Below are 12247 nucleotides of genomic sequence, written 5' to 3' on the forward strand. Positions count from 1 at the left end.
AGTCAATTTCTTAGAGGCTATTGTAATCTCATTCTAGTTTCCTATTTAATTTTATATACATTATTTAGTTTTCAACACAGGCTAACCTCAAAAAATTTTAGTCAGTGAAAGTTGTAGTTAAAAAAAAAAGAAAAAAAATCTGCAGGAACAGGAAGCAAGAACCAAAAAAAAAGTTATAGTTTAGACCTATATTACCTACAATCTTACCATAAATATGCTCACAAAATGTTTGCCTTAGGACAGCTCTATAAGTAAGACTATCTTTGGGCTTAAACTCAGTCACCCTGGGTGATACTCAACAGGTGTGGATCTTTTGTTTTCCTTCAGCATGGCCCAATTTTACACCGAGATTTTGGTAGAACAACTTGTCCTTCTCATATCTTTTAGCTTCAGAATCCGGTTAATTCAATTAAGGAAATATAAGTGGGAGATCTTCAAAGGAGAACAAGTAATTTATGGGACTGGAATTTCTGAAACATATTAAGGCAACATTGGGCTTCATGGCGAAACATCAGAGGTTGAAAAGAGCTGAAGATTTACTCTTTTGTCATTCACATCATCTCCCCCCACCTCCATTTTAATAGGTCCTTTTACAAACTAGATTGGTCTCACTGATGCTTTGATAAGGCAAGTTACAGATATATTTTAATCGTTGAAAAAATGAATAGTTCAAAGAAAGCATAGACCAAGGAAATAGATTGTTGAGAACCCCTTAGCTTAAAGAAGAAAAAAATAAACAATGTTATTCTAATACCTATAAATGAGGTACTAAATGGATGATGTGTGATTACCAGTGTGATTAAATGGCAAAAACAGACACATGGAGAAGCTGAGTAGCATGCTGAGGCATTGTCTTTTTACCAAGTTAATATACTATGCACACTGTTTTCCATACAAGATTCTCAAGTAATAACTATAGTAAAGAAGGTAACTCAAAAAATTGAATGCTTAGGTGGAGAGGCATACTGGAATGCATGAAGGTGTTTCATTTTGTATGAGAACAGTCTCCACCTTCTGAAGAGTATCCAAAAAAGCAGACTGGAGGAAAAGCCACACCTTTAAGGTGCAAATCCAATTAAGCTATCTTAATATTCTGAGGAAGAATCTGCTCCTTGTCCGTCAGTTATTTCCAGACTGCAGCAGGTAGATAACAAGATCAAGATATGACTGAAGAGACTTTTGCTTGTGCAAGATGATAGTAACCATGCCACAGTTTTTAATCCTTGACCTTAAAAACATGCATTTAATTCTCTTTAATATGTACTTAATGCATATTCTGATAGCATTCCAAGATATTTCCATTGACAAGTACATGCTATGAATTCAGAAGTCTTAATATACTTATGAATATATCATGTTGTACATACGGATGTTCATTGCAGCACTATTCACAACAGCAAAAACATGGAATCAACCTAAATGTCCATCAGTGACAGATTGGATAAAGAAAATGTGGTACATATGCACCATGGAATATTATACAGTCATAAAAAAAGAACAAGATTATGTCCTTTGCAGAAACTTGGGTAGAGCTGGAACCATTATCCTCAGCAAACTAACCAGGGAACAGAAAACCAAATACCACAAGTTCTAGCTTATAAGTGAGAGCTAAGTGATGAGAACTCAGGAACACAAAGAGAACAGACAGACACTGGGGCCTACTCGAAGGTGGAGGGTGGGAGGAGGGAAAGAAGCAGAAAAAAATACTCTTGGGTACTAAGCTTAGTACCTGGGTAATGATCAGTACAAAAAAACCCTGTGACACGAGTTTACCTATGTAAGAAACCTGCACATGTACCCCCAAACCTAAAATAAAAGGTAAAACATTACATTTTTAAAATTTAATAAAAAGACCAAAAAAAAATGTTGCCCCTCAGTTAACAGTGTGATGCGAGGCAAGACATATTAGTTTACTGCTAATTCGTAGATGAAGTTTGATGATTTATTTTCTGCAGCTGACTCTCACACTCAATTCTTATTGGGAAAAAAAAGTGTACGTATGGTTCTTTACTATGTTTGTTGAATATTATTTTTGTTGACTATGTGTAAGGAAACATATATTGTAAAACTGTCATGCCTTTTAATAATGTGTTTTTATAGTTAATGTGAATTCTTAGAAAAGCCCAATGATTAAAACTCTAATTGTGTAACTGTTATTTTCATAGGAGGCTTACTGAGACTCACCTGAGAACCATTCCAAGTCACGCATTTTCTAATCTGCCCAATATTTCCAGAATGTAAGTGTTTTTTTAATATAAAGAGAAGTTTGAAGTTTGCATTTGATATGTTATTCTCTAAATGTGTTCTATCAAGAAAAATACTTGGTATTATACTTGCATAAATCAATGGCAGTTACATTTTCAACGTATATGACAATTTTGTGTACATAATTTTTCATTGATTTTGCTATATCTCTACTCCCTTTTGCCTAAATGATTTTTTAAAACCTAAATCAAATTTAAATTCATTTGGTTTTGAGAAGTTCATAATTCTTGATGTATTTCAATATATCTTGGGATGTGGCAAAACCTTAGCTGTAAATCTCTCCTATAAACATCCCATCGTTTACAAGATAAACATACATACAGATAGACAAATATCCATCTGTCCTAGTCACCAATTTTCGAATCATCTTTCACTACTAATACAAATACTTACACTTTGTTATAAATGTAGCCAATGGTTTCAGATCTCTGTCACGTTAAAAGAGAATTAAAAATAATTCTAAATCTTAAAAACTGAATTGCTGTCCACTCAGAGTGAGGAGAAAAGGGGCTTTTCCATACTGGGTTCACAAAGAGTGAATGAAATGAAGCAGGTCTTTATTTCATTTCATTGATTTTGACAGGCAATCCAGATAATTCAGGCATGCAAAATAATATTAATATAACCAGGAGCAACCTGTACAGCTTTTGGCTAAATGTACTCATTCCATGGCCATTTTTTGAGTGTTTGTGTCATTTCAGTAGTTCTCAACCACAGGCAATTCTACCCCTAGAAGCATTTAGCATTTTTGGTTGTCATCACTGGAGAGGGGGTTGCTACTGGCACCTAGTGGGTGAAAGTGAAGGTTGCTGCTAAACATTCTACAGTTCATAGGACAGTCCCACAACAGAATTATCCTGGATGTCTTATGTGAGTTTTCACATCACCCAATAACTGACCCCATCATGACACTCATTGCTCTCTTAGAAATAAAACTGAACCTCTGTGAGGTTGACTGAGATATAGGAGACATTTTGTATTAACACCTGTGTTAATCTCATTCACCTTGTGTGTTAATCTATATCTCTGAGTACTGTGAGTTCCTTGAAGCTGGGGAACAGGTCTGTTTTGTCATTGTCCAGAATGATGTCTGTCATATAATGAATGCTCAATACATATTTGTGGAATAAAAGCACATACACATACCTGCATAATAATTAAAGATTTGATATATCTTGGGAAAAAGAAAGAGATAAATAAGATGATGCTAGGTTTGTCTGGGATGGTTCAAATTCCCACTTGGTATTCTGGCATAATTGTTAATAGATCCTTGCTTTAACTCACAAAAATATCCCAGTTTGAAATAAGTCATATGGTGCCTGTAATGATGATGATATTTACATGCAAAAAAGAACTAGGATCTGATTTTTCCTAGTTATAAAAATGGGATAAGTAAGCAGGCAATCACAATTTTTATCTCACTGAATAGACAATTTCTACCAGTTATCTTCACAACCAAGCTACGCAGCCCTTAAAAGAGGTGTCATTATGTTGGAGAAACTGGAACTTCCATTTGATAATATGGGTTGAGTGATGATCCTTCTGGAACTTTAAGACTCATACTTCTTAACTAAGAAATTCAGTAGAAGATTTGGAGCAATGGAAAAGATGCTTAGGGAAACAAGTTGGCAGCCTTCAAAAATAAATCTCACTCTGATAGCTGGTTCAGTTTCATCCGTGATAAATCCTCACAGTCTCTATACAATAAATTAATTCTTTTCTATCTGTTCCATTGTTTTATGTTAGAAATATATTTGTATCAAAACAATTTATATAATGTTGTGATCCAAAGGGTTAAGAGACTGGGTAAATCAAAGGATAATTGTATAAAGAATATGTAATTCAAAATAGAAAGTACAGGGCCATTAGAATACTCGCAATAGCCAAGATAAAAACTCAGAATGGAACAATCAGACCTCATCTCATAAACATTGCATCGATGATGATATTCTACCGGCAGATTCAATTCAAACTATAGGCCAGTGGTTCTCAACATTGCCTCCACATTAGAATCAGCTAAGAAGCTTTTGAAAAAGAAAAGTACTTGACTCATCCCTCATAAACTCTGATTCAGTTATCCTAAACCAGGTCTTAGACATCTGTGTATTTTTAAAGCCCTTCAGGTAGTTTAATTGCATGACCAGGGTTGAGAATTTCTGCTATTGCTATGGCTGGAAACCATCTGTCAATTGTTCATTTTCCCAAATGTCACAGAAATACCTCTCAATAGAAAGTGGTCATTGAATTTGGCTGCATTAGTCATTCTCATTACAAGATGGAATTTGAGGAAACTATTTGAAACATTCCTTATATGTTCTTGATAAATTATATTTAGGAACGTCTCTGTTTTCCTTTTTTAGTACTAGAAGCTTTTATTTGAATTACTTTTTTTGCTTACAAAGTTTAAGACAGAGCTTGAATTTTCAGCTTCATTTAAAATCAAGAAGAGAAGTCTTAAGAGAATATGTAGTCACCCTGTGGAATGTTCCATTGTGGTTTTCATCTTCTTTGAAACTACATGTCTAATTCCATGTTATCAAACATTCCATTAAAAATGCTTCTTATTCACTCTAGTGTTCTTTTCTAATGCTTGTGTTTTTCTGCTATTTTGAGAAAGTCTTCTGTTCATTCAGTCATTTAATAAGAGTCTACTACATGTCAAGCACTCTGAAAGGCACTCAAGTTTCAATGGCCAAAAACAGATACAGTTCTTCATTTCCGAGAACTTACATCAGTGAGACAACATAAATATCACCCAAAGAACTGGAAATCTGCACTGTGATAATTAGTGAAAGGAGTTTACATATATACATATGCACGGCAGATTCAATTCAAACTATAGGTCAGTAGTTCTCAATATTGCCTACACATTAAAATCACCTAAGAAGCTTTTGAAAAATAAAAGTACTTGACTCATTTTTCACTCTGATTAATTATCCTAGACAAGGTCTTGGACATCTGTGCATTTTATTTTTATTTATTGATTTATTTATTGAGATGGAGTCTAGCTCTGTTGCCAGGCTGGAGTGCAGTGGCGTGATCTTGGCTCACTGCAACCTCTGCCTCCTGGGTTCAAGTGATTCTCCTGTCTCAGCCTCCCAAGAAGCGTGCCACCATGCCCAGCTAATTTTTGTATATTTAGTAAAGACAGGATTTCACCATGTTGGCCAGGATGGTCTTGATCTCTTGACCTTGTGATCCACCCACCTCGGCTTCCCAAAGTGCTAGGATTACAGATGTGAGCCACCGCGCCCAGCCATATCTGTGTATTTTAAAGGAAATAGACGAGTTCCTTTAAAATTGAAGAGTTTAAAAAGTTCCTCAAAATAGCAAAAAATGCAAGCATCAGAAAAGAACATTAGAGTGAATAAGAAGCATTTTTAATGGAATGTCTAATAACATGGAATTAGACACATAGTTTCAAGGAAGATGAAGAGAAAATTGCAATTCTCTAGTGGAACATTCCACAGGGTGACACCATATGCATATATATATATATCCCTATATATATATATACTTAATATATATGAGATTAAGTATATATGAGAATTTAAGATAAATAAGAGTTGATATACAGAAAGAATTCAGGTATCATAAGATCTGAAATAAAAAGTAGTAAGTAATTTTAACATAATTTGGCAGAATCCATGAGGGTTGTACAAGTTTCATGATCTGGGAAATCCATAACAATGAGTTATGCCAAAAATAGTATGTTTGAAGTTTACAACCCTACTAACTTTCTACTTTGTCTTATCTTTTTCTGACATTCAGCTATGTATCTATAGATGCAACTCTGCAGCAGCTGGAATCACACTCCTTCTACAATTTGAGTAAAGTGACTCACATGTAAGTACAAGGAAAAGTGCAGCATAGACCTAAGCCACAACCACTCTTGACTGATAACCTTGGGGCTCCAGATGGCAACGGGAGCTGGTTTCTAGATTATGAGTCAAAACTTCTGTTTATGATTAAATCATCAACCTGTTCTCATTCTTAGTTTATGTTAATTCATCCACATTACACCTCAATTCCATGGTTGGAAGTTAAAGACAACATTAAAAGGTCTGTTCTTGAACTGCTATCTGTTCTATTACTACTGTGTCAGCATATTTTATTGATGTGAATGTCAGTGAGACAGCAAGTATTTACTGAGTTCCTACTTGATTCTATGGTCTGTGCAAGATTCTACAAAGCTGGCATATTTTCCTTAATTCAGAAAGAGAAGAGTTGCTTAGTGACCTTAGAAGAGTAGGGAATTTAACTCCCTAGTTCTGGAGTTGGTCAGAGTTGGATTTGAACACTGGCATCTCTGCCTACTCATTATCATTGGACAAGTCATGTAATCTTTCCTAGCCTCATTAGCAAAATAAGTGTAATAAGAGCTCCAACTTTATGTTTATCATAAATATTGAATGATATAATATCTAGCACATGAAAACCAGACAGTAAACCTCAGAATAATTTTTATATTTCTCTAGTAGAGTGCAATCTACAAAAAGTGTTACATAAACATCCAGATTACATTATTTTAAGCAGTTATGCATTACTAAACATTAACTCTATTTTCTTGAAGAAATAAAAATGTTTATCTATAAATATTTAGTATATTCTAAACATTACAGTAAACATTGTATGAACATTATTATTTAACCCTTAAAACAACCTTATGAAGTAGATACAATTATTTACATTATTTATATAAGAAAAATATAAATGCAGAGAGGCTAAATATATTTTCCTTGGTCACACAGTTACTAAGGGACAGGGCCAGAATCTTCATACCATAAATGTATGATTTAAAAATTCTTCTCTAGCCACTACATTATGCTGCTTTCAAAAATACTAAGGCCTAAGATATCGCTTCCAAGTATAGTAGGCTACCTTTCATCAGATCAACTATTAGTCTGAGAATAACTTGAGCTGAATTTTTTAAAAATTTTTTGAAAGTATTGGAGTGTTATGAAGACAGCAATAACTTGATGGACAATAAGCAAATCCCAAAAACATCATTTGGTTATTTTCCCCTTGAGGTATTTCCTGAATTGTAAGCAGTAGCTTAAGGGCTAAGAGGCTGACCGGAGGTTTAGGCATCCATTAAGGCTAGGAAAATAAAAATTTGAGTTCAGGGTTCACTAAGAAAGACTGTTCCTAGTAAACACTCCAGGATTTTAGCTGAGATCTCTAAAGAGCTTTATCCTAGAAAAAGGATAGGAAAATTTATAGGAAAACTGTGAACAGATCAGCCCTCGCAAAGACTAAAGCCTAGCTTTGAATCAATAAAAAATAACTCAAAAGTTTGTGGGGGGAAAAAATCAAGAGAAGAAAATAGACAACAGAAAATGATCCACAGGAAGTTCAAATATTGGAGTTATCAGACACAGACTTTAAAATAACTAACATGTTCAAAAATTTAAATGACGAGAGAATTTCAGAATAAAACAAAATGATACAAAGGATCAGTTGTAAACTCTAGGATCTAAAAAGTCAATAACAAATAAAAATCTAAATAAATGAGTTTAACAGGAGATTAGACATAGCTCAAAGGAGAATTCGTAATCTGGAAGATAGATCAGAAGACTATAACCAGTCTAAAGCATGGAGAGAAAGAGAAAATAAGAAATACATAGCACAATAAAAAGTCTAGCATACCTATGATTAGATCCCAAGAAAAGAGAGAAAGAATGAGAGAAGCAATACTTGAAAGAAACTTTCCAAAACTCTTAAAAGACACCAAATCACTGATGTTAGAAGTACTGCAAACTCCAAAAGAATAAATACAAAGAGAGCCACAACAAGGCACATCATAGTAAAATTGCTAAAAACCAAAGACAAAAAGAAAATTATAAAAGCAGCAAGAAAATAATAAATAATACTTTCAAGGATGTAACAAGACTGATAGCTGACTTTTCAACAGAAACCATGAAACTTATAAAACAATAGAAAGGTATTTGTGAACTGCAAAACAGCTAATATCTGCCAAACCAACCAAAAGATTACTTAAAATGAGAAAAAGATAGATACTTCAAGCAAACAAAAATTGAGAGAATTTATTATCATTAGGCTCATATTAAAGGAACTACTAATGGGAATTAGTAAGACAAAAGGGAAGTGATTCCACATAACACATTTCTGTGCAGAAAGAAATGAAAAGCAACAGAAAAGGTAAATATATGAGTAAATATAAATGAACCTTGACTGCATAAAATGAAATAATGTCTTATGGGATTTAAAATACTATTCTTTGCTCTGCATAATAGTGTGGAATCATAAAATTGTACAGACTGAAACTGTATCAAGCAATCTTAATAATCAATAAGAAAAATTGTGTTGTGACTTCTAAAAGCTTTTATGAAAACATTAAAATTTCTTAGTTATAAATGGAAAGGAAAAAGTAATAAAAACTAATATTTCACATACTGTAATTAAAAACATTATAAACACTTAGAAGTAGAATGCTTTATTTCTTTGTAAAAACTTATCAAGAGTAGCTTAGACAATGCTTGTCCTTTTATCTTTATTATATAAGGTACAAGAGAATATCTTTTCAATATTATGGCAAATTGTCATACTTCTTTTTAAGTCTAGATTATCTTCCACCATTTTATCCTTTATTTATAAATATTATTAAATATTTTCAAGTGTTTAATGTAAAATTTTTTACCATCATTATTTCTTTTGAGACATCTTCATCCTTTGCAACCACTTTTCTCCCATCATCAAGTTCCCCTGATTAAATATCTAGAGTTTCTCAGCCAGCCTGGACAACATAGTGAGATCCTGTATCTACTAAAAAAAAAAAAAAAAAAAAAAAAAGCTGGGCATGGTAGTGCACACCTCCCAGCTACATGGGAGGCTGAAGTAAGAGGATTAATTGAGCCCAGGTATTCAAGGCTGCAGTGAGCTATCATCATACCACTGCACTCCAGCTTAGGTGACAGACCAAGACCCTGTCTCTAAAATAAGTAAGTAGTCTCAGATGGTGGTGGTATCAACATTCCCATACAAGTTATTTCTTCTATAACTCCATTTATATTTTGTTTCAATTTCCCTTTCGGTAACATTACATTTCATTTCTTTGCTTTTTCATCTTTATTGATCAATTCACTCTTTAAATTAGCCATTTTTAGGAGATGCCATATGAGTTGATTACTGGGAAAAACATATGGAACGCAACTACATGTTTTATTGTTTGTGAATGAACTGAGCAAAAGATGCCCAGTGAGCAACCATCAAAGACTTTGAAAGAAGCAATGTAGTTAGTCACCTCTTATGATGTGCACCTGTTATTTACATAGTGATTTGTGGACTGACGGGCTGGCAACAACGTTTGTACTTTATTCAATGATTAATAGTTAATATACTACAGTAACTGAAACTTGAGGGATGTTGAGGACAGTTATTCCTTACATTTAATTAAATCATGGTAACTGAACTTCATGTGTACTGGAGCCATGCAAAGTAGAACTGCTTGTATGCATAGAATTAAAATATGCAATAGATTTTTTTTAAGTAGTAGGACATTATAAAGTGTTCTAAAGGTCTTTGAATTATCTGAGAAGTGGTAAAAATACTAACTGAAATTAAACTTTTATAAATCATAAATGTTTTAACTCAAAGGGCAGCTACTAAAATGCTTGTAGAAGACTGGATAACTAACAGGCTAATAGTGGGAAACAGAATTTAAAAATTAATTAATACAAAAAGAGCAAGAAACTGGAATAAATAGAGAGTTTCTAGAATAAATAGATTTAACTCCAAATTATCAGCATTTACATTAACTGCATTAAATGTAAAAGGACTACTCTTAAGTACAATATAAAGGTTGATTGGTCAATTTTTAATACTCACTGTATGCTGCTTACAGCAGACATTTTAAACATTGTACAGAAAGGTTGAAAGTGAAAGGATACAAAGATACAAAATGTGCAAACAGTAACTAAGAGAAAACTAATATAAACATACACATACATAAAGCATAAAGCCTTACTATAAGTGGCACTTCAGAATGATAAAAGCAATTACTATGTAAGATATAGACATTCTAAATTTAATGTCTATAAGAGCATAGCTTCAAACCATATAAAGCAGAAATTGGTAGAACTAAAAAGACAAACAATAATTTCCAATCATAGTGGGAGCTTATTTTAATATAGTTTTATCAATAATTGACATAACAAGCATATCAAAATAGTAAATATGCTGATAAAAGTTAATAAAAAGATTTGAAAATAATTTACAAACTTGATCATATTGACTTATAAAAAATATTATATCCAGCAATTGCAGAATATATATTCTTTTCAAGAACGCATGGAACATTTACTAAAATTGGCCATATGTGGGGCCATGAAAGCATGTCTCAATAGATTACAAAAAAAATTAAAATCAGAATGTTCTCTAACTAGTAAATAACCTAACTTCTAAGTAACTCTGACTTCTAATTAACCATAGGATTAAGAAAGAAATCTCAATAGACCTTAGTAAATAATTTTAACTAAATGATAATAAAAATACGACATGTCAAAACCTGTGGGATGCAGTTAAAGTCATGCTCAGAAGAAAATATATAGCCTTAAGACAACATATATTAGAAAAGAAGACTAAAAATAAATCATTTATGTATCCTTCATATGAAGTTCATAATAGAGCAGTACATTAAAACCAAAGAAAGTAAAATAGTACTGAGGCCCAGGAAGGCTGAGGATGCAGTATAGTAAAGACAACAGTCTGCAAAATTGAAAACCAAATCTTCTGACTCCAAATGTGATATCCATTTATCAAACCATTTGGTTTCTTTGCCCCCTCACCAAAAATAAAAGCAACTAATCTGAAGTGAAGTTCTACATAAACCCTATTGATCTTAAAAACAGTCGTTTTGTTTTTATTATGATCTTTTTCTCACAAAGATTCCCGTTGTTATTTATAAGTTTTTTAAAGTAAATATTCAGTTCTCTACTCTGAGAAAAGTATTAAATTCCTAGACCAAAGGAAATTATTAAATACAGTAATTAAAAAGAGAATGAGTTTGAAATAAATCATTAAGGACTATTTGCTTAAATACTTGAGATACTGGGAGTCTAATACCTTAAAAATTTACCTTATATTCTTCAAATTTTTCTAATATGTATCTGACATTATTGTCTGCAAATGGTTTTGGTCAGCAGAAAATAATTTAGCGAAGATTTTTGCATCCATGCCACCCAAATGTTTTATACATTTATTTTGAAATCATTTATTAAGCAGTAACTATACAAAGCATTATAACTTGCATGAGAAAAATAGAGCTGAAAGATCACGCACCTTTGCACATGGAACTGAGAATGGTTTTGTGGGTATAAGCCATGAAACTGAATATCAGCATGGAATGATTTGTTTAATTTATACACCACACAAGCACCATCAATCAAACTTTCCTGGGATTCCTGAGTATAGAATTAAAGCCCTTTGATTTATTTAGGAAAGAGCTCTTCATCGTGTTGGATTTGCTGCAAGGATAGATATGTAGATACTAAACTTACGAATACACGTTTCAAATGCCAATGCATCTTGCCAGCATTTATTGAAAAGCTTCAATGAGGACTACATCAGCAGTAAAATAACATAACGTTATTCCATTTCATAAGCGTGTTTTCTTTCTAAGCTGCCCTTTGAAACTCTGACTTTTTTTTGGTCCTGTGATTTGGTAAATAGAAAGCTGAGCAGTTAGTTTACCATTGCCACTTCTAATTATCCCTGCCAGTACTTGTCCAACCTTACAAAACTCTATATACATCCTCTGAGATGGCTTCCCAATTCACATTTAGATTTTGTTCTGTGATATGAATTAGAGTATTAGAACATAAGCACTATTTAGTCTAAAGCTGCCTCCTTGTAAATTTGGTCTAAAGGCCTCCCTGTACGCAGTATACTACAACCTAACGGAATATGTGAACAGACCACAGACCATAACTTACTCTTCTACCAATCACCGAGTTTCAGCCAA

The 12247-nt window shown here is 33.0% G+C and overlaps 1 protein-coding gene across 1 annotated transcript in view; it reads left to right on the top strand.

Annotated features, from left to right (window-relative positions):
* TSHR (thyroid stimulating hormone receptor) overlaps window positions 1-12247 on the top strand; it is a 160722-nt gene that overhangs the window by 88634 nt on the left and 59841 nt on the right. The window contains exons 2-3 of the mRNA XM_012476909.3: window positions 2166-2237; window positions 6037-6111. Coding sequence (XP_012332332.2) covers window positions 2166-2237; window positions 6037-6111 — 147 coding nt within the window. The remainder of the gene's footprint in view (window positions 1-2165; window positions 2238-6036; window positions 6112-12247) is intronic.

Source organism: Aotus nancymaae, unplaced genomic scaffold (assembly GCF_030222135.1).
Source record: "Aotus nancymaae isolate 86718 unplaced genomic scaffold, 86718_ANA_hifiasm-v0.15.2.pri h1tg000011l, whole genome shotgun sequence".
Lineage (NCBI taxonomy): Eukaryota > Metazoa > Chordata > Mammalia > Primates > Aotidae > Aotus > Aotus nancymaae.